The sequence below is a fragment of the Ochotona curzoniae genome, unplaced genomic scaffold (assembly GCF_017591425.1).
Source record: "Ochotona curzoniae isolate NIBS_2020 unplaced genomic scaffold, NIBS_Ocur_1.0 contig_2210, whole genome shotgun sequence".
In the NCBI taxonomy this organism is placed as follows: domain Eukaryota; kingdom Metazoa; phylum Chordata; class Mammalia; order Lagomorpha; family Ochotonidae; genus Ochotona; species Ochotona curzoniae.
In genome coordinates, this window is record NW_024465369.1 from 48,068,891 (window position 1) to 48,096,604 (window position 27,714).

At 39.3% G+C, this 27,714-nt stretch overlaps 1 protein-coding gene across 5 annotated transcripts in view; it reads left to right on the forward strand.

The window, feature by feature from the left end:
* Nucleotides 1-2,804: 2,804 nt before the first annotated feature.
* GLS (glutaminase) overlaps nucleotides 2,805-27,714 on the forward strand; it is a 77,389-nt gene continuing 52,479 nt past the window's right edge. For 3 of the 5 annotated variants that reach the window (XM_040971881.1, XM_040971882.1, XM_040971883.1), the window contains exons 1-6: nucleotides 2,805-3,378; nucleotides 18,095-18,191; nucleotides 18,549-18,670; nucleotides 23,069-23,198; nucleotides 24,219-24,298; nucleotides 27,255-27,418. In XM_040971881.1, the coding sequence (XP_040827815.1) occupies nucleotides 2,990-3,378; nucleotides 18,095-18,191; nucleotides 18,549-18,670; nucleotides 23,069-23,198; nucleotides 24,219-24,298; nucleotides 27,255-27,418 (982 nt within the window). In that variant the 5' untranslated portion in view covers nucleotides 2,805-2,989. Of the gene's footprint in view, nucleotides 3,379-11,882; nucleotides 12,607-18,094; nucleotides 18,192-18,548; nucleotides 18,671-18,708; nucleotides 19,425-23,068; nucleotides 23,199-24,218; nucleotides 24,299-27,254; nucleotides 27,419-27,714 lie in introns of those variants that run through there. The other 2 variants (XM_040971884.1, XM_040971886.1) reach the window with 2 other exon arrangements.

The following is a 27,714-nucleotide window of genomic DNA, read 5'->3' on the forward strand; positions in this document are numbered from 1 at the left end:
TCTCATTTGGGGGGCACTAGCTTCTCCTTAAACATTTTATGATTAGATGGTATAAAACAATTTCTAGTTCAGCTTTTCAATGATGAATGTGACAAATAAGCACTCTGCACAACAAAATCTATTCATCCATTGTATGCAATAAATGCAACTAACACAACACTGGCATAACTCCTATACTTGTATTGGTCATTCAACCCTCATCAACCTCTATGAGATAAATCTTAGTGTTATTCCCATTTTACGGAAGAGGGATTTATAATACTTGCCTCAATGCTCATCTAAGATTATCATTGGAAAAATAAGTCATGTTTGGTAAGGCCTATCAGGGATGTGAGGAAGCTGGCCAGTAAAAGCAGGAAACTGACTGAAGAAGGGGAAGCAGCAGCCAGAGTTTGTTAGAGCCTTACACTATTTTCTGAATGAACAAATTCTTAAGGCAATTCTTTCAAGCTGTTGGTCAAAACAGACTGAATTGCCCTTTAGTTCTGAGTCAACGAATAATATTTCAGTTTTTATGAAGGGCAAGAGCCAGGATTTACTTACAGGTTACATGACAATCTTGAGACATTTGCCTTCTCCATGCTCTAAAACAGCACAGAAGTTCAGAAATGAAGGCTCAGGAGTGAAATTCTTTGTTTAAATGGAAGTGAATCACATGAGTGCCCGTGTTTTCTTTGAATGATTGATTACTTTAGGATGGCTGTGAGACCCTGGCCCATCCAAGGACAGCTGCACTGAGCTAATCAGCACGGGGAAGTGTAGGGGCAGCTCTGATAACCCAGACACGTGTTCATCCAGACAGCGTTGTTCTATGGCAGATATTTTGCTGGACTACTATAAGGACAATAAAAGATTTTCATAGTGAAGGGTTTCTTTTAGATGATGATTTGATTACACTTAATATAATTTGGATTCCAGTGCATAGTTCCAAACTTGTATGAATAAAGCATCACTAAAGATTGAAAAAAATATATGGTTCAGAAAGCAGATGACAGTACTGAGTCATATTTTTGTTCTTTTTGTAATAGCATCAATTTATTATCTGCAGCCTTTTCATTAGAATTCTCAAAGGGGATAAACTTCACTGGTCTCTTAGTTCTTCTAAATGTCACAAGTGAAATCTGTTCATCCTCGCCAGCTTGCCCCTCTAAGTATAAACTCTAGAAAATAACCTTCCATTACTAGGTCAGCTTTCTTGTTTATTCAGTGTACTAGAAGTCATTTAAACCTTTGAACAACAAAGACTTTCACAGGGAAAAATGGGAGGAAAACAGTAGCTGGATTGGATGTTGAGGAAAAAAAAACTGCTTACTTGCTGTGAAAGAGCAATATTAAGGTTTGCGAATCATTAATAATTCAGACTACAAAGGTTAAACATCAGTCATGCTTCTTACCCCAAATCTTGGGGTTCCTTTTCATTACTCTTTTTCTTATTAACATGTTTGTGGCAATTAATATTAAGCAGTAATAAGAGCTGTTTTAGTAATTTGTAATTATCCTAACAGCTTTTTTTTTTAAAAGGTTGACTAACTGCTTTGTTCATGAGTGCATTTTCCATATTCTTCCAGTTAAAGAGCAGGTAGAAACTTAACACAGTAAGACTGGGCGGTATGCTAAAGTTCATGCAATAATTAGGTCATAATTAGATATCCTAATTATTAATCTAGTGAGATATTTAAAGATGCAGTAGATTACTAAATCTAGTGATCAAGTTCATGACGCACCTGTCACACGCCCTTCCGTTTCATAAACATCATCATATGCACCTTGGAGTCTATGCCTTTAATTGTTTCATGAAATGGTTTAAAATCATCTTTGTCCTGGAATAGAATCCCTATGGAGCTTGAGGGAATAATTCTGGGTGTATCAGATCTATGGTTCTTCTCCAGTGAAGTCCAAAAGGATAAATGGGTAAAGGAATGCTGAAGATTTCCAGAATCAGTATTGGGATGTTTCTGTTGTAAAACAAGGAAGTAGCCTTTAAGACAGAAAAGTAGTTATACTTTGGCTTTCAATCCTATTAACATTAATAGAATATGAATCTTGAAGCATCAGTATCCACTTAAAAAATTTTTTTTTTGAGGAGGAAAGTTTATATTTCTCCACCTTTGGCCTTCTCCACACCACAGCCTTCTAAATGGCTTAAGTCTCATAGCTCAAAGGATTTTGCTCATTTTTTCCAAAACACTTCACTTCTGGGGAGTAGCCAAGCATGGAAAGTTTCAAGCGAATGTTACGTTTAGGAGCAGGCTGAAGCTCGTTTCGGGCTGCCTTGGCAGGACCATAGCTCTCGGAGCAGTCCCCACAGCGTGCGGCGCGAAGAGGGAGTGGGGTGGGCGTGGGGCACGGCAAGGTTGGCCCAGCCAAGCTGGCTCAACGCGAGCCCTTGCCTACAGGAGCTCTCGTCCATTGGTCTCCCCAACAGCTCAAGGCTCCGGAGTCCAGAGGGAGCGCCCCTGTTGGGCACAAGGTGACACCTTTGAGCCGGCAGCCGCCATCTAACGTAGTCCCAGACAGCACCAGCCAAGGGGCTACTCAGCAGCCCTCCGGGCCTTCCTCGTCACTCTCCTCCCACCCCTTCCCCTCCCCCCGCCAGTCCCCCACCCGACTTTCCGCGTACCCGGCACTGAGAGAAATTTGACTGCTCGACTCACCAATCAGAAGAGAGGTCGAGATTTGAGCCAATAGGAGCTGGCGAAAGGGGCAGGCTGGCAGCGTCGTCCCGCCCCCGGGTGGGTGAGCGCGGAATGTCTCTCGCCCTCCCCTGCGCGTCCGCCTCAGTCGCGAGCCTCCGGTGGTGAGGAGAGGATCGTCCCTGGGCACCGTGGGCATCGTCGGGCACCTCCAGAGCAGCCCCTGCGAGAGCCGGAACCACACCCACGGCACTGCCCGTTCCTCCGACAGAGCCCACCGTGTTCCCTTCCAGGGCCGGCCACCCAAACCCAGAGCATCTTCCCCTGGCAAGCGGACGCCTGAGGAACGCGGAGGCATGATGCGGCTGCGAGGCTCAGCGATGCTGCGGGACCTGCTCCTGCGGCCGCCGGCCACGGCTGGCGCGGCTCTGAGGCGGGCACAGCCCCTGGTCACCTTGTGCCGGCGCTCCCGGGGCGGGGGTTGGCCGGCCGTGGGCCTGGTGGACGCCGCGCGGCTCCACCCGTGGTGGGGCGGGGGCGGCCGGCCCGTAGGGCCCCTGGCACGGGGGCTGTCCAGCTCCCCCTCGGAGATCTTGCAGGAGCTAGGAGGCAAGGGGGCCACTCAGCCACAGCCCGGGGCATCGCCGCCTGGCACCCCACAGGCGCCCGGCCCCAAGGACGGCCCGGGGGAGACGGACGCGTTCGCCAACAGCGAGGGGAAAGAGCTGGTGGCCGCAGGCGAAAAGTGAGTGTCTCTGGGTGAGGCGGAGAAGGCCTCGTGTCTCTGGGGCCCCGTGGGTTGGGGGGAAGTGCCTGCTTGGAGGCAGCGCCTGCGTGGGGAGGGATGGGAGCCCAGGTTGGCGAAAGAGAAAGAAAGAAAGATGCGGGGCGGCCTTGCGTCGTCTGCGCCATGTGATTAGGCCCGGCCCCGCCCGCGCGCCTTCCCCGCCCGGAGCCCACTTCCCCTCCCCGGCCTTGCCCGTGCCCTGGGTCTCTCCCTGGTGGGACGTCGGTGGGACGTCGGGGAGCCTGAGGGGCTGGCCTGGCCTCTCCGGCCGAGGGAAGCCGCTTCCCAGGGGCGCCGCGTGCCCCGCGCCCCGGCTCGGAGGCTGCAGCACCTGGCCGCCTGCCCGCACAGTCGTCCGTGGGTGATGCCGCGTGCACATCACCACCGAGTGACATTTAGCTGCCGGGCGCAGAGTGGAGCCCGTGCCTCGCTCGGCCCTCTGGGGGTCTCTGTGTCCATCCCATTGAGAGCCAGATGTGTTAGTGTCATCAGTATTTTTGATTTAGCTGCTTCAGGCAACTGAAAAGCCGGCTGGGGCACCGGAAGTAATGATTCAGAAATGAGATTAGGAGGAATCTGGTCACGTGGCCGAGAGGATGGGGTGTGCAGACCACCTATTTGCACGCGAGAGGGGGACGGGAGTGAGGGGGAACCCACTTTGAGGTGTCCAACACGTTTCTTCAGATGGCTCAGGATTTTAAAAATTAAAAATAGCAAAGATGTGCCATAGAACAGCAGCAGTGAAAAATGGGAGTTAAATAATTGTAATGAGTTCCTTAAGATGGGATGTTGACTCATCCTGAGGAATTGAGGCTCAAAACAGAATTGTTTTTTCTTAATATGAGAAACAATTTCCTGAATAGTTTTGTGTCCTATAAAAGGACAAACTCTTCTCTCTGACAAGTGAAAACTACTCCTCCTGTGTTTCTGTGTTGAGACCTAGCTGTCTGTTTCGTGTTCTTTTTCTGTTCAAGGTTTCTAGCCCTAGAGTATTTTAAGTCAAACTGAAAGTGTGATTCTTAATTTCAATCTCGGGCTCGTCTGATGTTTCCTGTAATTGAAGTGTGGACCTTCCTAGAACATTCCAAGTTAATAAGTTGTTTCCCAGACTGAAAAAGAAAGTTACTTAAAAATAACAAACACCTGGTGATGGGAAAACTTGTGTTATTCTCTGTTGATGGTTTTGTGCCAGATCACAGCTTTCAGGTTATGAGCAGATGACTTGATTTTATGGGTTACATCATTTAATATCTTAAATTAGATGGCTCTGATCAAATGGGTAGACTTTTTTTTTTCCCTCTCTGTAATTCCTCCAGACTAGAATGTATATGCTTTATTTCTTCTGGAACATTATCAGGCACATAATAAGAGCTTAAATGTATCCAGACTTAGAAAGGTGCAAAATGCTATTGCCACCATTTAGAAGTTATCCATAAGGGCTCAAAACTGCTTCCCATTAAAATCAGGTCTTCTGAGCTGTGTCTCTTCGGTGACTTTTGTGTCCTCTTTTTCTTCCTTTTGGCAGATAGGAAAATGATCTGTGTTTGTGATTTACTTGTTCTGCAGAAGTTTCTGGTTTCATGGCCTTCTTAATAAAAAAAAAAAAAAAGTCATCTGCTAGCAATAACTTTCAAACGTGGTTTTTTGGCTAATGTGCCATTTTGTTTCCCTCCTCTGCAGCCCCTGGAAGAAAACCAGTCTGGGGAGGAATCTCCTGAAAGTTTGCTCAGTGCTCTGGGAATTTGAATGACCACCAGGATAACCTTGTTTACTTTGGTTCAAGGGAGAAGTTTATGAATTGGCTTGTTACCTGTATTTTTTCTTACTTTCTTTTTTTTTTTTAACCACCAAAGTTTAGAGTAATGACTAGACTGGTTCTGGAGCAAGTTAAATATATTAATCCTCAGTTTTCCCTCGTGACTCAGGTTCCAAACTCCAGCTGTCTTCCATTTGCATATGAAGTGAGGAGCACCTGGCCTCCAGGTTGTGAGGAGAGCATTTGAATTTGATCAGTTTCTGTTTCCTGAAGGATCTGATTTCCAGTTGTACTTTTCCTCCCTTGCTCCTTCCATTTTGGTCTTTCCCCTGACAAACATCTCTCTTCGCCCTGGGCAGTAAGCTTCTACTGGATCCTGTTATCTTCGGTAATGCTCAGCATGCGCAGGCAGTCCCTGGCCAGATTTTGTGCAGTGTTACTAAGCGCCTTTTTAATGTCCGCCAAGTTCTTCTAAAGGAACCGCTGTCCATCTTTTTATTAAGTGATGCGATTTGCATTGTTTACCTTTTTGCCCTGCTAGTTAGAATGAATTTAATTCTTCACCACGGAAACTTTGTCAGTTCGTGTGGCTGGTTATACTTGCTTTTCTAACTTTTTTCTTTCTCTATATTTTACTAACTGATCTCATTCTGGAAGGGGATGGAGTATAAGCTAGGATTGTATTTCATCTTTTTATTATTTATTTCTTTTTAAGATGTTTTGAAAAAATTCTTACTGGAAAGTCAGACATACAGAGAGGAGGAGAGATAGGAAGATCTTCCATCTGATGATTGACTCCCCAAGTGGCCGCTATGACTAGAGCTGAGCCAATCCGAAGCCAGGATCCCAAAGTATCTTCAGAGTCTCCCACACTGGTGCAGGGTCCCAAGCCCCTAGACTGTCCTCATCTGCTTTCCCAGGCCACAGGCAGGGAGCTGGATGGGAAGTGGGGTCACCAGGATTAGAACTGGCACTCATATGGGATCCTAGTATGTGCAAGGTGAGGCTAAATTTAGCCGCTAGGCCACTGTGCTAGGCCCTCATCTTTTAATTTTTTTTAAATCTTATTTTTTTATTGGAAATGTAGATTTATAGAGAGAAGGAAAGAGAGAAAGATCTTCCATCTCCTGGTTCACTCCTCAAGTGGCCACAACAGTTGGAGCTGAGCTGATTCGAAGATAGGAGCCAGAAGCTTATTTCAGGTCTCCCATGCAGATGCAAGATCCCAAGGCTTTAGGCCATCCTCTACTGCTTTCCCTGACGACAGGCAGGGAACTGGGAGGGAAGTGAGGTGGCCGGAACATGAACAGGAACAAACCTGCAAACTAGTCCCCATATGGGATCCTGGGCGCATGCAAGGCAAGAACTTTAGCCACGCTGGGCCCATATTTAATCTATTTTAGAAGAACTTTGTGAACCAAGGTCACCCGTGACTACTCTGTCCTTCACATAACTTCAGTATAATTTAGGTTAAAATTGACCAACTAATACATTATTATTATATAGAAAAAAATGGAATATCTTTGCCCAGTTCTCCTTAGGTTATTATTTAATTTTGTTACAAGTCATTCTATCATTTTGAAAACCAACTGCCAGGCTCTTCATTTTTTGTTTTTAAAGATCTATTTATTTTTATTGAAAAGACAGATATGGAAAGTAGGAGAAACAATGAGAAAGATTTTCCATCCGCTGGTTCATTCCCCAAATGGCCGCCATTCTCCAGATGGCTCAGCCATGGCCGGAGCTGATCCAATCTGAAGCCGGTAGCCTGGAATTTCTTCCGGGTCGCCCACGTGGGTGCAGAGTCCCAAGGCTTTGGGCGGGCCAAGGAGTTGCTGGATGGGAGGTGGAGTGGCCAGGACAGTCTGGCACCCCTATGGGGGAGGATTAGCATCAGCCCTGAGGCTCTTCATTTTTTAAATTGTTCTAATTTTCTGACTCTGGGTTTCCTCCCAAGGTAAACCCACAAGCTGATGCCTCTGCTTTTCTCCTGTTGGCTCAGCTTCTCAGTAGCATACCTCTCTTTTTAACTTTGACCTTCACATCTTTGTATAGGTATTTTTTTTTTTTAATTTGTAAGGCAGAGGTAGAAACGGAGAAACAGATCTTCTGTCTGGTTGTTAATTTCCCAGATGATTGTATGGCCCAGAGATTTGTGAATGCCTGACTTATTTGTGATTTCTTCATTTTTTTTTTTTTTTTTTTTTTAAGATTTATTTTTATTATTTTTTCATTGGAAAGGCGGATATACAGAGAGGAGAGACAGAGAGGAAGAACTTCCGTCCGATGATTCACTCCCCAAGTGAGCGCAACGGCCGATACTATGCCGATCCGAAGCCAGGAGCCTCTTCCGGGTCTCCCACGCGGGTGCAGGGTCCCAAAGCTTTGGGCCGTCCTCGACTGCTTTCCCAGGCCACAGGCAGGGAGCTGGAAGGGAAGCAGGGCTGCCGGGATTAGAACCGGTGCCCATATGGGATCCCGGGCGTGCAAGGCGAGGACTCAACCACTTGCGCCACCGCGCCGGGCCCGATTTCTTCATTTATTTGTGATTTTTCTGGGTCATGATAATCAGTTTGAATGAAACATGGATTAAAGTGCCAATAACTATGTTATAACATTTTTCTTATCAGTATTAAACTTTGTGCATCCATTAGCTGTTGGTAAATTTTCACATGAACTGCAATTTAAAAAAAGAAAACTATATGCTGACCTTAGTATTTAGGTCAAGTTCACAGAAATGGCAAGAGTTAGATGTGTTCCCACTTCAGAATTGGCTGATTTGGGAAACGACTCCCCCAAAAAGTGAGACTAGTAATGTGTAGGGAAAAGATGTTGGGGTACTGTTTTAATCTGAAAAACATACATATCAAATTGCAGAGAAATTTGCTGAAGGTATTTACAGGCTTCTTTGAGTTTAAAAAGTAATCCATCAAAATAAATCAGTAAAAGCCTGCATTATTTTCTTTGTAAAAATGACTTGAGAAAGTCACAAAGGTTCTCCCTTCTGGCCTGCTCCATAAATGCATGCAACACTAATACTTTAAGGAAACTTATGACTACAGACACTCAAAGTCCAGTTGTAAAATTTGCATTCTTTTAGGAGTTCAGTCACATCGAATCCTTTATAAACAAAGGTTATGTTTTATGGTTGCCTGTCTGCCATTTCACGTTAAGTCATTTGCTGGTAAGAGAAATACTTAAGAAAAGCTCAGTGAACAGAGTAAGAACAGCTGCTGGTTACCAGTAACCCTGAGGTACATAGCTCTCAGGTAGAGCCATGGTTTGTCAAAGTTTACCTTGGAAAATAGTTGGGCTTAATACATCGTGCATCTGGCTGATCCCTGCGCGCAGTGGTTTTTCTGCCCACCTATAGCAGAGTGTTGCACGCCTTTGTTTCCATGGCAAATGACCTGCTTGGTGTGGAACATTGATTATTGCTTACAGATGCTTAACACAGGGAAAACACTGGTTTTCAAAAACAGAACTGATGATGTTGCCTAATGAATAAAAAGTTGATAGCTTTCAGGATTTTAGGATGTATTTTTGCCTGTTAATTTCTGGTGCAGGCTTCCAAAAAAGATTTTCGAACTTTTCTTGCTAAAGATACTTTGCTGCACCCTCTGATTGTTGATGGGAGTTATTAAAAGAATGCAGTTTTTCTGAAAAGCAGTTTCTAAGCTGTGAGATGAACTTATAAAATAATCGTGCCTTTGAGATTGAGGCTTACAGAATAAAGTTACCATATTTCCTGTTACCTTATGTACAATGTTAGGTACACTGGGGTACTTTAACAAGTTTGTGGAAAAATAGAATTAAAAGGTAAGTTTATTTTGCTGCAAAAAAAATTGAAATTCATGCATAATTTTTCATAATGCTGATTTCCTTCATGAGTGTTTTTAAGACTCTTCATATTGGATAAAAACTTGAGTTCAAAGTTAAAGCGATGTTTAAGTAACTCATGGCACACCTTTTGAGAGTTTTCTTAGGCAGTTGAATTACACAGGTGCTTCTTAAGTATGTAAGGAAATATAATGTTAAGCCAAATGTTAGAATATGAAATTTTCAGGGCTTGGTGTTGTGACACTGCCTGTTAAGCTTCTACCTACAATGCTGGTGTGGGTGATAGTTTATGTTCTGGCTATTCTATTGTCAATCCAGCTTCTTGCTTTTAATGCACCTGGGAAAGCAGGGCAAGATGGCCCCTACCACACATGTGGAAGACCTGGATGAAAGCCCTGGCTTTGGCTTGACCCAGCACTGGCCATTGTGGCCACCTGGGAAGTAAAGCAGTGGCGGAAGATCTGTCTCTTTCTCTTTGCAACTTTCAAATAAATAAATCTTTAAAAAATACAGAAAGTTTCCTGTGCAGGATGATCTTCAGTGACCTTAAAGATTTTTGGGGGGTGGGGAGCAGAGAGAAGTTTAGAGAAAGTTACAGACACAAGTAAGGCGAGATGACATTAGCTACTTTGGTTTGAGAATGAATACTGTTTCCTGTCTCATAGCTAAGCTTTCACATTATGAGTAGAATTTCTAAACTATAGAAAACATCATTTCTAAAATCAGAGGAGGTACATCTGTTAGACATTTGAGTTTGTAAATTATTACCTGTTTTGCTGTTATGAATCCTATTTCTGGTTGTATAAGCACAATTACAGTGAAAAAATAATGGATTAGTTTGTATTTTTCGCGTTTATCAGCATTAACCAGTTATAGTCACTATTGTTCTCAAATATCAAACTAAAAATTCTATTCATGATGTAAGACCTTGTGAGAAGCACAGCATATTACTTTTCTAGAATAAAACATAATACAGTAAAATAGTAAAACAATAGATGTTATGTTTATTAATATTCATGTAGCAGAGTAATAGAAAACATTACTATGAAGAAAAATACTAGCAAACTTTTTCTCTGAAAAACCCAATGGTAAGTATTTTTTATTTTTATTTTTCAGGCTTTATGTAATCATAACCATATACCCACTCAGGTCAGCTGTGGTGGCAAGGCAGCTATAGACAGTCAGATGAATAGGTGTGCCATCGTCCGGTAAAACTTTATTTGCCAAAATGGATTGCCCTGCTGTAGTTTGCCAGCTGCTATGTCAGAGTGTGTTTAGTGCTAAGATTTCTTCAGAGAAAGAAATAGGCACAGCAAGAGCCTAAGCTCCTGTCGGCTGCTTCACACTGCCCAGGACTAGGCTGTGTCAGGAAGAACAAGGCAGATATGAAAATGGAATGGGCTGCCTACGGGAGTAAACTTTTCTATGAAGAAAGAAAAATGTTAAAGAGGAGATGAATAATAACCTGTAGGAGTGTAATGAAGAGGCAGTAAAAGGAACCTGAACCTAAAAAAATTAATTCAATAAAGCATTTTTAAATCAGCTGACACATTGCTGAAATTGACCTTACTATTTTTCGATCTGTGCTCGTATTAAAGTGGCTGTAATGACAGAATTCATGTCTATTTCTTCCAGCTAGAATGACTTACTAAATAAAATAGGACTGAAGGAGTTTGTTGGGAAGGATAGCACAGTGATGAACTAGGGCTGCCTAGGTCTTGGTCTTTCCATCTAGGGCAGAGTGCCTCCTGATTAGACTTCTTACCTAAGCTGTGTGTGTACATATGAACCAACTGCCATCCGTTTACGTGAACAGCTCAAACACTTCGTCACATGAAGTAGCCTTTCATGCTTTTTACTTTGGTACTTGCCCTTCAGTCCAGTCAGAACAGCAGCTCTCATTTAATATAGTCTCATCCTTGCTTTGTTCAGAGTGTAGTTTTCAGCCAGACAGCACATTAGTCGTCTGGCATAAATAACCCTCCTGTTGTCATTTGGGTTACAAAGTCTTCAGAAGGGTTGGATGCTCATACGGATTTCTCCTAAAGCAGAGTGCTGACAGCTGAGCATAGTTGGTGTGGCACAGCAGGATGGATCTGTGGCTAGGCACAAGTCTTTAGGAGACTAATTCTGTGCCAACCACTCAAAGAGTTGTGACATTGGACAGATTGCTTGACTTTGAGACTCTAGCTTAATTAATGAATTGGGAATAATTAACCCACCTTAATTTATTTCAAAAGGGATTGAGAAAAGACAATAGAAAGTGGACATTCTACGTTTTAAGAGGATTTACTTATTCATTTTTGTCTGAAAGGCATAGTCAGGAGAGACTGGTGCTTCATCCGCTGGTTCACTCAAATGAAGTGGGCTGGTCTGGATCCAGGTAGCTTCTCCGGTTCTCCCACCTGGTTGCAGGGGCCCGAGCACTTGGACCAACCCCTGTTACTTCCCAGGAAATTAGTAGGAAGCTGAATTGGAAGTGCAGCAGCCAGGACCAGAGCACGTGGGATGCCAGTGCCACAGGTAGAGGCTCAACTGCTGTGCACTTCCATGAAACATGATTCCATGAAACATGCTTTTTTAACAGTCTTAATCAATGTAAGTTGTTATTTCTCAAACAATGATTAGCCTAGGGCTTAATGACTTGGATGAGAATAAGTTGTCACTTTATCACACTTTTGATTCATTCTGGTACGTTGATATTTTTATAGTCAGGGGTCGTCTGTTCCACTAATTTTGTAATTCTGTGGCTATTTGCTGTCAGATCATACTGACTTCAAAATGTAGGCTGTTTAAAAACCATCAGAAATATCTTTGTAAGGGTCATTATTTTTGAATGAAGATACAGAGATCAGCCTGTATGTATCCCAGTTGTAAAAAATATTTTTGGTGATCTGATAGGTTTTCCTCTTTAATTTTGTGGTTCTCAGTAAGATTTTTCTTTTTCCTCCTTTGATACTTAACAAATAGATTCAGAAGCATTAAGGGGAGTTTGATATATTACTCTAGTTGCAAACTAAACTTTCCTGATGCCCTTCATTTCAGCAGTAAGCGTTTTGCCCCTGGACTTCCCAATTTTTTTTTTTTTTTTAATGCTTGTTCCATAGAACCTATCACATTTCTGTGATGTTATCTGTTCTGGACAGCAATCTTTATTCCTCTTTATATCCCTATTGCTTGGTAGATAATAAGGTATAAAAGAAAAGTACAAAACTTCTTAGTGCCAGCAAATGAGTGCTAAAGAGAGAACCTAGTTGGGCAAAGTCCTATGAAACAACTGGGATGGTGATTGATTCCTAGATATTTAGGGAGAGGAAGATTTTAAGCAGAATATATGATAGGTCTTAAAAAAGAAAACTAGCCTTGTATTTACAGGTTAGTCTAGCAAGTTCTATTGGAGTGCTGTAAGAGGTAAGTTAGCAGTAGGTGATGCAAAGCTAAACTGCACAGAACTAAACACTTGGAAGTCTGAATTTCCTTTAATATTAGGAATCTGGTTGATTAATATAGTAATAAGTGTCTATTTTTGTGTTGCAGAAGTTTGCTCCAGATTTCAATTTCACATATTTCTCGGTCTCTCAGTTTATCAGGTGATTTAGATGGATTTCTTCCAGCTCTGAGAATTGGGTGTTTAAATGTTTTAAAGGTAGAAACAGATACCTTAAAATTTGCACAGGCTATACTCCATCTGTTTGCTGTTCTTTCTAAATATGAAGAGGATACTTATCTTCATCCAGAAAGCCCATTCTGTTGCCATGCTTCCAGTTCCTACCCATGTTTCAAGCTCAGATCAAATTGCACTTCCATTAGAAAGCCTTAGCTCTTAGTTCACAGTGAAGTCGATTTCCCTTCCCTGCGTCCCATAGGTCCTTTAGTGATTTGTTGTTATGTACAGGTTCTCTATTTCCCCTTCCAGATTACAACAGTGCCTAACATGCCTCACATATCATTGCATACATGTTATTTTCGTGATTTCTGTTAACTTTTTTTTTGTTACTTTTTGAGGCTAATGGAAAAAAGGTAAAACAGTAGAATATTAAAAGTATCCTAGGGCCTGGCGTGGTGGTGCAGTGGTTAAGGTCCTCGCCTTGCATGCCCGGGATCCCATGTGGGCGCCGGTTCTATCCCGGCAGCCCCGCTTCCCTTCCAGCTCCCTGCCTGTGGCCTGGGAAAGCAGTCGAGGACCTGCGTGGGAGACCCGGAAGAGGCTCCTGGCTTCGGATTGGCACAGTATTGGCCATTGCGCTCACTTGGGGAGTGAATCATCGGACAGAAGATCTTCCTCTCTGTCTCTCCTCTCTGTATATCTGCCTTTCCAATAAAAATAAATCTTTTTTAAAAAAAGTATCCTAAAGGGGAAGATAGGAAATGAGAAAAGAAATTTTAGGGAAGGAATAGAAAACAAGAATTCTTTTTCAGATGCTCTCTTTCTTTCTTTCTTTTTAAATTTATTTTGTTTTTATTGGAAAGTCAGATATACATAGAGAAAGAGAAACAGAGAGGAAGATCTTATGTCTGTTTCACTCCCCAAGCAGCTGCAATAGCTAAAGTTGTGTTGATCCTAAGCCAGAAGTCCAGGGCCTCTTCCAGGTCTCCCACACAGGTGCAGGGTCCCAAGGCCTTGGGTTTTCCTTGACTGCTTCACTCCCCATATCCACACCACTAGTAGGGAGCTGGATGGGAAGTGGAGCTGCTGGGATAGAAGTAGTGCCCATATGGGATCCTGACCAGTAGGCTATTGCGCCAGGCCATAGTTGTTCTTTTCTATGTAGATTCTGTTTTAGTAGCTGTCATACCCATTTTTTGGTGTTTTTTTCCCCCCCAAGGAGTCTGTAGAACTCACTTGGATTTGTCAATAATTGTTGATGTGATTCGGAAGGTTAATTATCCTTTTTGTTAGTAAAACAAATATTTTTTTCAAGGACTTCTTAATAGTTGCCGAAAAGTATGGTGATATTTTTACTTTTTTATCTTTTCAATTTCAGTATAAAATACATCAGTGCAAAACATTGCCAGTAAAGACATGAATTTAGGGGAGAATAAAGAGCATAGGCTAAGCTTTCATGTTTTTTATCATTTCTAACCTTTTTAGATTTTGAGAGGAACATTTCTGTTTTCTTGGTTCAATTGGACTATTAAAGTTGACAGATTATGAGCTTTTTAAGTGCTGAGTATGTAGTAATTTCTTATCATTTATAATTTATTTTGGAGACTATTTTTTAAGAGATGGCTTAAATTCTTTCTCCTATTGATGGAAAATAGTTTCCTATCCAAAAGTAAGGAAATATTTATCTTTTTTCCCCTAGCTGTGGCAATAACAATCATTTTAATGTTTTGTACTGTGCACCATAAGCCGAAGAGGTGTTTTTCTTATGATGTTATTTACATAGCTTTTAGGCAGAGCAAATACCATTTACTGATGTGATAAACACATAGCTTATTCTGCAGTTTTTTAAAGTGATAAACCACCACTGTCTGAAGTTTATCTGACAATCCATTTTCTGCAAATAACTAGTATACTCTTAGCTACTGACTTACCTGACAGCTGCTTCAATTTTTTCTTTGGATATTACATCATTGGTAGTGTTAAATTTTGTTTACTGGTTTTAGAACAGGGTAAGAAGTAGAAAACTGTACCTTATGAAAGTAATAACTAGCCATCATGTTAGAAAGCTTGTGCATTTTGGGGTACATGGTTTTGGATTCAGAGAAGCAGGGATTCTAAGTTTCTTTTGTTGCCATGTAGCTATGCTGTTTCTTAACCCCTCTGAGCCTGCATCCTCACCTGTGATTGGGGGGGGGGGGAAGGATTCTTTCCTTTTAAACAATAAAAATATTTGTTGAGGTTATGTTGTATACCAGGAATCAAAATAACTTGAAGAATAATAGTACTTTCTAATTGCACTGGAAAATTAGAATGCATGCAGAACACTTAGCACTAGCACATGCTGTGGATGGTTTTAAAATCGGAGCAGGTTGATTTAGGGGATGATTACATGGTTGATTCTTGAACAATATTAGGATTTGCAGAACTGACCTTATGGTTGTTAAAAATCCAGGTATAACCAATTCCCCTAAACCTTAATAGCAACCTGTTGTTGACTGGAACCCTACTGACCACATAAAGCAGTTGATTTAACACATACTTTGTATGTTATATGTGTCTGCTTCCTAAGTGAGAGCTGAAGAAATCATTTTTTTTTTACTGCCATATACAAGCTACAAGAGAGACTACTGTTTATATAGAGACAGTTAGCACCATAGGGCGTTTAAAGTGTATACTTTACATATGAGAACACCGCTACAGCAATATGAGTTGGTGGCAAACTTATTACAGTGGTAATGTATGTATTCCAGTTAGCTTCATGCAGTTGTACTTACTATTTCATTTTTACACTTGCTAACATTTCTCTTGTCTTCAAATGGTGCTAGGTACACGTGCTTTGTGTGCATGAGTTTTGACAAATTTTAACTTTGGAATAGTTGTATGTATATTTTACTATAGCACATGATAAATTACACATCTATTTTATGCCATACCTAGGTATTTTTAAATATCTAGAATGCCCTGTTTAGAAGATTTTCCAAATTGTTGTAAATCTTTAAAAAGAAAATTTATGTATAAGACAGCCCATAGAGTTCTAGGCCATGTCGTTCAAGGGTAAACAATATTTAGAATGTCTTTTTGAAATTAACTTCCTTGATATAAATGTTCTAAAACTGTATTGCCACTTCATTGTTGCTCTTAAAATTTGGTGTGAAATTCACAATTTTTAAAATTAATTAATTTTATGATAGAGTTCAAAAGGCCCTGGGATTCCTCCTTGCTCCCAAAGTCCCCTACCCCCACTGATTTCCCTATTTTATTACAATAGTATAGTCTTTCAAAAATAGTCATAAGTCCTTCAAGAAATCAAATATTAAGGTTGATTTTTAGAACTAAAGATTGTAACAGTTTCAAAAACTGAATATAACGGATATTAATGTCAATATTTTTTAGAAATATTTATGTGTATGTATAAATGTACATGGTTTGTAAGCCAATTCTATTTGTCTTTTTTTTTTTTAAAGATTAATTTATTTTCACTACAAAGATATACAGAGAGGAGGAGAGACAGAGAGGAAAATCTTTTGTCCGATGATTCACTCCCCTCATGAGTGCAATGGCCGGTGCTGCGCCGATCTGAAGCCAGGAGCCAGGAACCTCCTCCAGGTCTCCCACACGGGTGCAGGGTCCCAAGGCTTTGGGCCGTCCTCGACTGCTTTTCCAGGCCACAAGCAGGGAGCTGGATGGGAAGTGGAGCAGAGGGGATTAGAACTGGTGCCCATATGGGATCCTGGCTCGTTCAAGGCGAGGACTCTAGCTGTTCGGCCACGTCGCGGGTCCCCCTTTATTTTTTTTAAGATTCATTTTTATTGGAATGTCAGATTTATAGAGAGGAGGAGAAACACTTCTGTCTGCTGGTTACTCCCCAAATGGCCACCATTGCCAGAGATAGCTGATCTGAAGCAAGGTCTCCCACGTGGTTACAGGATTCCAAGGCTTGGGGCCATCCTCTACTGCTTTCCTAGGCCACAAGCTGGAAGCTGGAAAGGAACTGTAGCAGTTGGGATACAAACATGGCAGCCATATAAGACCCCGGCAGATGCAAGGAAAGGACTTTAGCCACTAGGCTACTGCCCTGGGATAGATCACTAACTTGGGATGTAATTGTATTAGGAAATAGTTAAATACTTGTGGTCTCATACATTGGATAATTCAGGAAATATTTAAACATCTAGAAAAACTCAGCAGCATAGAAGTATAACTTTATACACATTTATGCTGCGTAACCTTTCCAATTTGAAAAGCAAAGTTGGCAGGAGAGAGATCTGCTCTTTTGTTCCTCAGGTGGCTTTAACTTCTGAGGCTAGGGTAGGTGGAAGCGGAGCGGTTAGGTTTCTCAGGTGGATATGGGCTTTTGGGTTGTCTTCCTGTGCTTGCCCAGGCACTTTAGCCAGATGCTGCATAGTACATACAGCAGCTGGGACCCGATCAAGTGATTCTAGCCCATTTACTTTTCTTATTTTAAAGAAGAGAGAGAGTATGTGTGTGTATTTTTTAAAGCTTTTGTGATTAGTCAAGGATCATCTAATCAACTTTAAAACTAACTTAAGAAAACAAATACTCCCTCTTCCTCTCTTTTTCTGTTTCGGTTTACTGAAATACAGGCTGAGACTTTTACTAAGTATTTGTTACACACATGTGTTTATCCGATTACATATACATGTTTTTATGTGTATGTTTCCCACCACCGTTTTCTCGCACCATGGTAGATTGGTCTCCCTCAGGTGTGTTACCTAGCAGTAGCACTTAGGGCAGTTGTTGATCTTCAGAATAATGAAATGAGTTCTTTTCAGTTTCAAAGCAAAGAAAAGATTCATAACAGTTTATTTAATTGAAAGCTTTTCAATGGATAAGAGAAAATTCCTGCTTTAAAAAGTTTGGTTATAGCACCTTCTTATATCGGTTTAGTTTACCAAGATTTTTTATTACAGTACATTTAATAGTACATGTAAAATAGTAAGCATTTAGGATTTATGAAATGTAATTTGTACATGTAAACCTGGATCATACTAGAAATAATTAAAATTTGTTTGAACAGTCTTTGGCAGTTTTTAAAGAAGTGAATGTATTGAATCAACTGATCTCAAAGTAACCCTGTGAGATAGACACAATTGTCCTTACTCAGATAAGGAAACTGAATTACACGGAGGTTAGTTACTTCACCCAAGGTTACACGGCTAGTACTATACCATAGCCAGAATTCAACAACTTGTACATTTGACCTTCATTGCAGCCCAGTGGTTAGTTGTGGTTTCTCCTAGATTTTACAATCACTTTTTAACTACTTAAATAGCACTTTAGTCATCATATTAAACAAAATCAGCTGAAGTATTGACTCTTTCCTAAGCTCTATAATTAGTATTGGGTTGAGTAGGAGATGTAACAGATGGCAAGGTGGTAACACGAATGAGTTTAAACTCATCAGAATGTTCAGAAAAGGATTAATTTTGTATTTTTTTCTCCCTCTTTAGTAAAGTAAAACAGGGTCTGCTACCTAGTTTGGAAGATTTGCTGTTCTATACAATTGCAGAAGGACAAGAGAAAATACCTGTTCATAAATTCATTACAGTAAGTTTTTATTTCTTTCTACTGTAGCATTTAAAAATAATCAGTAACACTAAATGAATAATTCAGTATTGTTGAAATGTAGTGTTAAAAGTTCATGTCACATGTAGATTCTGACACCATTTGCTTTATTATGTTTTTGAATTTTTATCATGCCCGTTTCAAGGTAATCAATGAAAGAAAAAAAAGGAACAATGAGAAACTTGTCCAGAAAGTGGCTAATAGTGACACTAAAATGCCGTAGACATACTGAAGTCTTGGGTAGATATTTTTGTATACAGGAATGAAAACTTGTAGTTGGAATAAGCATATACATTATTTGCACTATATATTTACAAACTCTTATTTTTTTAAAAACAGGCACTCAAATCTACAGGATTGCGAACGTCTGATCCCAGGTTGAAAGAGTGTATGGATATGTTAAGATTAACTCTTCAAACAACATCAGATGGTGTCATGCTAGACAAAGATCTTTTTAAAAAGTAAAAATTTTTGCCAAACCTTTAATGGTGATATGCTATGTTATATGATGATTTTGCTTTTAAAACATAATTGCGTCTTTGAAAGCCAGTGCTTCCTGGAAAAAGAAAGAGAGCGAGAGATTTACAAACATTTGTCTGAAAATGATTCTACTACACTGAGTTAAGAGTGTGCCGTCTTTAAGTCTGTTCTGAGGATAGTTTTTGATAGTTCCGGTTTACTTTGGAGATTGTGTTCAGTTTGAGCACCTCCTTAGCCTGTCATGGCTTACTGATTTCCAGTTTGTCATGTTCTACAGGCTCTCTCAGCAGGTTCTCTAGTTCTTTTTCATAAGGTGATTTAGATGACATCAAAAAGAGAGAGCACTTCAGACAGCTCTCTTCGCTAGATTTACATATCTGCAATATCTTTTCTCTCCTCTCTTCAAAAATATTAATACATAAGGTTTTTGACTATTTCATTTCCCTGAACACAGTTAAGAACTAAAGAGAGCTTTGGACATTAAAGCCTTGATTTGCTCGAATGAGGATATTTTTGTTCCTACGTTTGCATATGTTAGAGTTTTTTTCTCACTAGTTGTTGCTGTGTTTACTTGACAGTTTATTGAACAGTTTGTAATGGATCTCAGAGTTAAAAGAAGCATTTTATTATTTAAGTGGAAACAAGTATAAAACTGAAATATCACTATAAGACATTTTTTAAAAGACTATAGGCCTAGGTTGAGATGGACCCAGAGTTTCTGCATCTACTTTACTGGTATACATGCATTTACCTTTGCTTTACTTTTCTTCTGGATAGAATGGTTCTAAATATCTCCATAGAATGTCCTAGAATACTAAGTCATCTGAAGATCTAAGTATTTAACAGAATCTGTGAAGTTTTTCTGGTATCCCATGAAGCATTCCAGAGAGTTCTGAGTTTTGAACTTTTTTACCAAGAGATTCTTGGTTCTATTTAGCTGACTATGAACTGCAGATGTTAGGTCCTTGTTAAGAATTTTAAATCTCCAGAATCTCCAGAATCTGTTTTGTTGTTGTTGTTGTTTGGGTTTTTTTTTTTTTAATGGAGGAAAGTAACTCACTTGTGGAGTTACCTGCAGCTTTGCAGTAGGAATTATTTTTAAAATGTTGATGAACTGTTTATGCTGAAAATTCTGACTATTGTGACTTCTATGGAGATATTTAGATTTACCTAAATATCACAGATTTATCTGTGAATGAAGTTGTTAAATGGTAGGTAGGTAAGTGGTTACAGGTGTGGGGGACTGGCTTTGAAATTTTAAGAAGCAAAATTTTACACAATTTTTATGTTGTTTAACATGTCTGGAGTTTTTAAGCATGTTTGCTGTGTTATATTAATTATCAAATTAAAAGAAATTTACTCTGATTATGAAGGCAAGGAACCACAATCATAAACTTTTCTACCTGTAATTATATGAAGATAATAATTACCATGATTTTAAGCACAAAGCCAATTTTGTGTGTGTGTCAGGGCAGTGGGACCCATATGATTGTAATACAGGCAGTTCTCAACTTGACAAGTGGTTACTGGTATATATTAGCAGGCTGAAGCATAGTAACTTCTGCCAGGGAAGTTTCTTTTATGTTCTCAAATGTAAGAATTTACTTTGCCAGAGATAAATTATGTCACCTTCCTGCAGTGGGGAAGGAATTATTAAAACATGGAATATTCATTTTCTCCCCAAGACATATTTATAAAGAGGGTAGGGTTTAGTTGATGTCAACATTATTTTACCCAAAAGGATGTTGTGGGTTAATGGTTTAGCCTTTGTATAACCTGAGAAGCAACTAATATGTGTGACTTCTTTGTTTTAACATGGGAAAAATGAGTTCTATGTATTCTTGGTAGACTAAGGTGTTTGAAAGTTGGAGACTGCCTATATGCATCTATATAATCAATCATTTTAATGCTAATCATAAAACTAATAGTAAAAATTGTGTTGAAAAATTCTTTCATATATTTTTTAGTCTTATATGTGTTAGAATGTTTTTATTATATGTATAATCAAAATTTTTTTAGCATTTGTGTTTTTTGAGACAGTGAGCAGTCTGTATTTGCATTATTGTTTAATTTTCCTAAAACATTTCACGTGTTATTTTACTGATGAAAAATTAACAAGATATTTTGCAAGACATTGATAGTTGTCATAATACTTAACGAAGGACAGGACGTGGTTATTTCAGTTACACCTAAGAAAACTGAACCAGCAAAGGTGTGACTTGCTGAAAATCATAAGTGCCTCTTCTTCAGAGTTCACTTTATATGGTGTCTAGTTTTTTAGTTAGACTTGTGATATATGTATTAAAGCACGTCAAAGACTTAGTACTGAGGAGCATTCCCTTTGGTAGTAAGTGATGAGGTTGCCTTTTTCACTTGTAGTTTACCAGTGCACATTTGCTAATTATAGCCACTAAAGCAAAAGCCATCCAAAGTCTGACTGCACAATTTTGATGACTGTATATATCCATTTTTAAAACTATTAAATGTTGAATTGTTGAATATTGATAGATAATATAAATTAATTGGAAGTTCTTGTATTATTTATTGCTTCTTGAAAAACAAAGAGGTAGAGTTAATTTGATATGTGTATGTAGGTATAAATTTCAGAACAGGAATTAGCTTAATTTTTGTCCACTGAGAAAAGTGTTCTTTGGTATAAATCCTTTGCAGCCTTCATATTTGAAAATTGAATTTTAGGATCTATGCAAAACATTAAGTACTAAAGATATGGTAACATAGTTTGTTTTCTTTTACATCAACATAAAAATACAAAAAATTTATTGAAGTCATTTTCTGTTAGCAGTAGGATGTTGATACTGTGCCTCACATTGGTGGTCTTTTGGGACTGCAGTTTTTTACGTTGTAATGGGGAGTGGCTTATCATTGAAACACTGACTGCTTATTTTTTAAAAAAAATTATGTGAAAGGCAGAGTTAGAGATACTCTGAGAGCCCTTCTATATGCTGGTTCTCTTCTCAAATGGCTGTCCAGGTTAGGACTGGACCAAGCCAAAACCAGGAGCCAGGAGCTTTAATGGGAGCAGAGGCTCAGGCACGTGGGCCATCTTTCCATGCTTTCCCAGGTACATCACCAGGGAGCTAGATCAGAAATGGAGCTGCTGGGACTCTGGATCCAAATGGTGACAATATGAGGTGCTGGCTGGCATTGCAGGTGGAAACGTAACTTTTTCTGACACAATGCTAGCCCCGGTATTAATAATTTGTTAGGATTTTATTTTTAATGTATGTGTATTAAATTTAACCAAATAACTGTAGGTGGGAGCAGATAAACTATGCTATTTGAATCAATATTCAACTTTGTTCAAAATAGTTTATCATTTCTTTTAAAAAGTTACGGTTTTTGTTTTTCATTTCCTTGTGTTCTAAGATTAATTTAGAAGACAGATTAGAGAGGAAAGACAGAACTGCCACCCACTGGTTCATTCCCTAAATGGCCAGAGCTGGGCAGATCCAGGAGCCAAGAGCTTCTTCCAAGACACCCACATGGGAGCAAGGGCCCAAAGATTTGTGCCATCTTCTTCTGTTATCCCAGGTGCCTTAGAAGAAAGTTAAATTGAAAGTGGAGCAGCTGGGTCTTTCAACCAGTGCCCATATGTGATAACGGCACTGCAGACAGAGGCTTAAATTGTTATGCCAAAACAACAGCCGCTAAATAGTTTTTTGCAGTGGAATATTTTTTATTTGGCAATTTAATACATGTCTAAAAAGAAAATTTTAGTATTTTGGTATTTTAAATAATACAAAATTGGCATAATTTTATAAATATTTTAAAATTCATTTGAGTAATATGGCTAAAATTGATTTTTCTAAGTTAGAAGTACAAGTTTTACAAAAGTGAATCAGGAAAAATGTTGCAATGTACGTGTTAATAAAGAAACCAGGAAGTGCATTTCTGAGGCTACTTGAGAAAAAACAATCTTTTTTCCATTTTCTTTGTTTAGTAAGCAGAAATCTTAACTGTGACATAAAAATCTTGTCATGCTGAATGTATTTTTAAATTATTTAAACTTAAATATTTATTTGAAAGAGTGAGCGAAAGATGCTGAATGTTTCACTGCCGATAGGGTAGGAAATTATTTTAGATGTTTTTTGAATATTTTAACCTAGTGGAATGCTCCATTTTAATCTTTGATCTAGTTTTTAGGCACAACTAATTCTAACTTCTTCAACAGCGTAGAATCAACTACACGAAAGACTGCGGGAAAGAAAGGAAATAATAGGAAATGTAATTTATGTAATTGTCTAAAATGATTAAATTCTCTTTTCCTAATACGAGCCTAATACTGTAATGAGGAGTGTTACTGCCAAGTACTAATGTTTGAAAGCACTGAGTTTCTTAATTTTTTTCACATTTCACAGATGTGTTCAAAGCAACATTGTTTTGTTGACACAAGCTTTTAGAAGAAAGTTTGTCATTCCTGACTTTATGTCTTTTACCTCACACATCGATGAGTTATATGAAAGTGCTAAAAAACAGTCAGGAGGAAAGGTAATGTTTTTGATGTTCATTATTTCCTAACCCAGTCACATAATAAACAGATCAACTTGAGGCACAGAGTGTATGTTGTTTAGTATTCTGTTTTATTAAATAGGAAGCTTAATCTGCTAGATTTAGTACCCTTAATTATTTCAAATATTTCTTATGAAAAGAGCATCTGATTTGAAAATCTTTGATTTTCAGATGATCAAGATGGCTTGTAAAATTTTGTTAAAGATTTATTTATTTTATTGCCAAGTCAGAGAGGAGGAGAGACAGAGAGAAAGATGTTCTGTCTAGTGATTCACTCCCCAAGTGGCTGCAACAGCTGTGGCTGTGCTGATCCTAAGCCAAGAGCCAGGAGCTCTTCTGAGTCTCCCACGCGGGTGCAGGGTCCCAAGGCTTTGGGCCGTCCTCCGCTGCTTTCCCAGGCAACAAGCAGGGAGCTGGATGGGAAGTGGGGCTGCAGGATTAGAACTGGCACCCATATGGGATCCTGGCTCGTTCAAGGCTAGGATTTCAGCTGCTAGGCTACCACACTGGGACCGACTTGCCAAATTTTTAATAAAGATTTATTTGTTTTTATTGGAAAAGCAGAGTTAGAGAGGAGGAGAGACAGGAGGGGAGATATTTCTTCTGCATGTTCACTCCCCAAATGGCCGCAATGACCAGAGCTGAACTGATCTGAAGGCAGCAGCTTCTTCTGGGTCTCCACATGGGTACCTGGTCCCAAGACTTTGAGCCTTCCACTGCTGCTTTCCCAAGGCCATAAACATAGAGCTGAATGGAAAGTGGAGCCGCCAAGACAAAAACAAGTGCCTATATGGGATGCCAGTGCTTGAAGGTGGAGAATTAGCCAGTCCACGACACCAGCCCTGTTATTTTTTCAAACATTGTTAATGAAAGACTGCAAAACTGCTGGGTTGTATAAAATACGAGTGAATCGAAGGCAAATGGAGATAACAATATTTTTGGTAGGAGATAACATATTTTTGCCTATATTTGTGAATTTCTTTCTAATATTTTGGATAGGTTGCAGATTATATTCCTCAGCTGGCCAAGTTCAGTCCTGATTTGTGGGGTGTGTCTGTCTGTACAGTAGATGGACAGAGGTAAGTTTATTTCAAATTTATGAAGATCAATTCTAACCCTAAAATTTTGCATGTGTTTAATGTGAAGAAGACTACTATAAGAAATTATTCATAGAAGATGGAATTTTAGAGAGGTAAAGAATTTACTATTTCAATGCAGTTTTTAAAAGGTTAAAATGGTAAATCAGTGTTTTACTATGTGTTTTGTATATATAAATGTAGTTATAGTTTGCATGTACAGATTGGCCTAGGCAAGGTAGAGTTGTTAAAAGATGACTAGTGTCTAATGAATCGACCTCCGATTTCTCAGCTTGTCATTGGTTACTCACCTTATGACTGTGTTCCTTCAACTTCCTGATAAAATTAGGTGAGAGTTAAGAGTGAAGTATAGCATACTTCATTGTCCACCAGTTATATGCAAAGTGAAAAGCTAACTACAAAACAGGCAGGGCTACCTGAAGCCAATGGGCACTGTCTGTCGGAAATGTTCACTTCTGAAGTGTAGCTGCTGGTAAGTGAGAAACTTGCAGAAGTATAAAAATGATAGTGATGGCAGCACTTCAAAGAGAAGGACTTGATTTTGAAACAAGAGAATGAGAAGAAGTCCTTGGAAAAAGTAGTAAAATTACGGAATGTTTTGGCTAGACACATCATTTTGGTTGTTAGGAATCGGAGATGTATCATGTTATAATTTGGCTTGGTTAGAAAAATTATGCTGTAATAGAAAGAAAACAGTATTCTTTTCCCATTACTTTGAAACTGGACTGAGACATAACCACTTTTTTGGGTTTTGTTTCTTTTAAAATTCAAATGCAACTAAAATAAGATAAACTATAAATGAATGTGCATCTTGATGAATTATATCAGATGTTAATTTTTCCCATAAATTTGTTAAGACTGTAAGTTCATTAAGTTTGTATACTGTGTCTGTAGGATGAAAGGCTCTGTAGATATCAACTAGGTCTGTTTGCCTATTTGAGTTGAGCTCTGTGGCTTACTTGCCGAGTTTGTCTTCTTGATCTGTCCGTTGAGGTTAGAGAAGTAAAGTCCCCCGATATTGTGTTGGAGCCTGTTTCTCCCTTTAAATGTGTTAGTGTTTGTTTCATGTAGCTAAGTGCCCTGGCATTTGGTGTGTATACATATATTATTGTGATTTCTACTTGCTAAATGGAATCTCTTGATCATTACATGATGTTCTTCATCTATTTTAATGCTTTTCACATCAGAATCTATATAAGAATTCCTACACCAGCCCATTTTTTCCTGTCCATCAGCCTGGAATATCCTTTTCCAAGTTTTCACTTTCAGTTTATGAGTGTCTTTGTTGGTGAGGTGGATCTCCTGTAGATAATACATGGGTCCTATTTCTTTTGTTTTGTTTTTATTTAATCTAGTTGGTAATATATGTTTGATGAGTTTAACCTTTTATATTCGGGGTTAATGTTGACAGGTAGTGATTTGGTCCTGATATTTTAGCAGTGGGTACTCATGTTTAATTTATGGGTTTTGTGGTCTTTTTTTTTTTAATGTTCTCCATGTTTATCTTTGGATTTGGTAGTTGGCTGTTCTCTGTAGTACATTTTAAGTAACATTTGTAGGGCAGGTCTGGTAGAGGTGAAGTCTTTCAGCTTTTGTTGTGGAAGTATTTTTATTTCATTTCCAAAGACAAAGGAAAGCTTTTCTGGGCTGACAATTTTTCCTTTCAGGATCTGAAATATGTCACTCCATTTTCTTCTGGCCCATAGGTTTTCCTCTAAGAGGTCAGCTATGAACCTGACTGGTTTTCTGTATAAGTTAATTGACTTTTCTCATGTACATATTTAAATATCCTTATGTTCAGCTGAACTGAGATTGATTATGTTGTGTGCTGATGAGGATTGCTTTTGGTTGACTGTTCGGAGTTCTGTGCCTCTCCTGTGTTTTATTGGCCAATTCTTTCTCCATGTTATGGAAGTTCTCAATTATTATTTACTACTTACATCTTTGAACTTGGCTTCTTTTCCAGTGCCTTTGAGAACTCCCATAACTTTTATATTTGACTTTAATGCTATCCCTTAAATCTTTTTTTTTTTTTAAAGATGCATTTATCTTTATTGCAAAGGCAGAGTTACAGAGAGGAGAGAAAGCTCTTCTATCCTCGGCTTCACTTCACAAATGGCCACAATGGTCAGAGCTAAGTTCATATGAAGCCAGAAACCAGGAGCTTCTTCCAGGTCTCCCACATGGGTTCAGGGTCCCAAGGCTTTGTGCCATCCTCTGCTGCTTTCCCATACCACAAGCAGAGAGCTCGATGGGAAGTGGAGCAGCTAGGACACAAACCAGCACTTATGTGGGATCCTGGTGCATGCAGGGCAAGGATTTAGCCACTAGGTTACCATGCCAGGCATGTCACTTAATTCTTGGGTGCTTTTCTTAGTGTTTTAAATATTATTTAAAAAAAGATGTATCACTTAAAATGCATGGTGACACAGAGGAAGAGATTGAGATTTTTCCTCTGCTGGTTCCCTTCCTAAAGCAATAGAGCAGCCAGGGCTGGACCAGGCTAAAGACAGGAATTCTATCCAGATCTTATGGCTGACAGGATCCCAAGTATTTGGGCTGTCATCCACTACTTTCTCAGGCATGTTGGCATGCAGCTGGTTTGAAAGTGGAGCAGCTGAGATTCGATCTGATACTCCCATGTGGGATGCCAATGTCCCATCTGGTGGCTTAACCTGCTGCAACACAATACTGGTCCGCAGTAACGATCATGTAATTTAGAATCATCACTGTATTACCTGAGTGCTTTCAAGCTTTTTTCTTTTGTGATACGTGTCTTGTAAACATTTGTGTTTATTTAATTTTAAAGTAAACATTTGAGCCTCAATTATGGGGAAATCTTTGTAAATTGCAACTAACATCTTTGAAGATTAACAAGTGATATATTTATGTTTTTTTCTGTTACTGTTAATTAGTTTTTAAATCTGCTTTTAAATAGGCATTCTATCGGTGATACCAAAGTTCCCTTTTGTCTGCAATCTTGTGTTAAACCTTTAAAATATGCCATCGCTGTCAATGACCTTGGAACTGAATATGTACATCGATATGTCGGGAAAGAGCCAAGTGGATTAAGATTCAACAAATTGTTTTTAAATGAAGATGGTAAGAATTATACAGACAATGTTTGGAAAGAAAATAAGTTTTCTATGTAAATTTAAGTAATTTTATTTTGACTCTGAAGAAAATGTTTGTACTTTGAATTGGTCAATGAATTCTGTGAAATCTATAAAAATTTCAGTCGTTTACTTTTAAAAATGGCTATTTTAGACATTATATCATTAGAGTAGACTAGAGGGAAGTTTGGAGCACATAGGAAGATTTTCTCTCTCTAACCTTGTAGTTTGGGAATATCTTGTAAAGTTTCAAGGTTTCTGAGGTTTCCTTGAAGATAGTTTAGT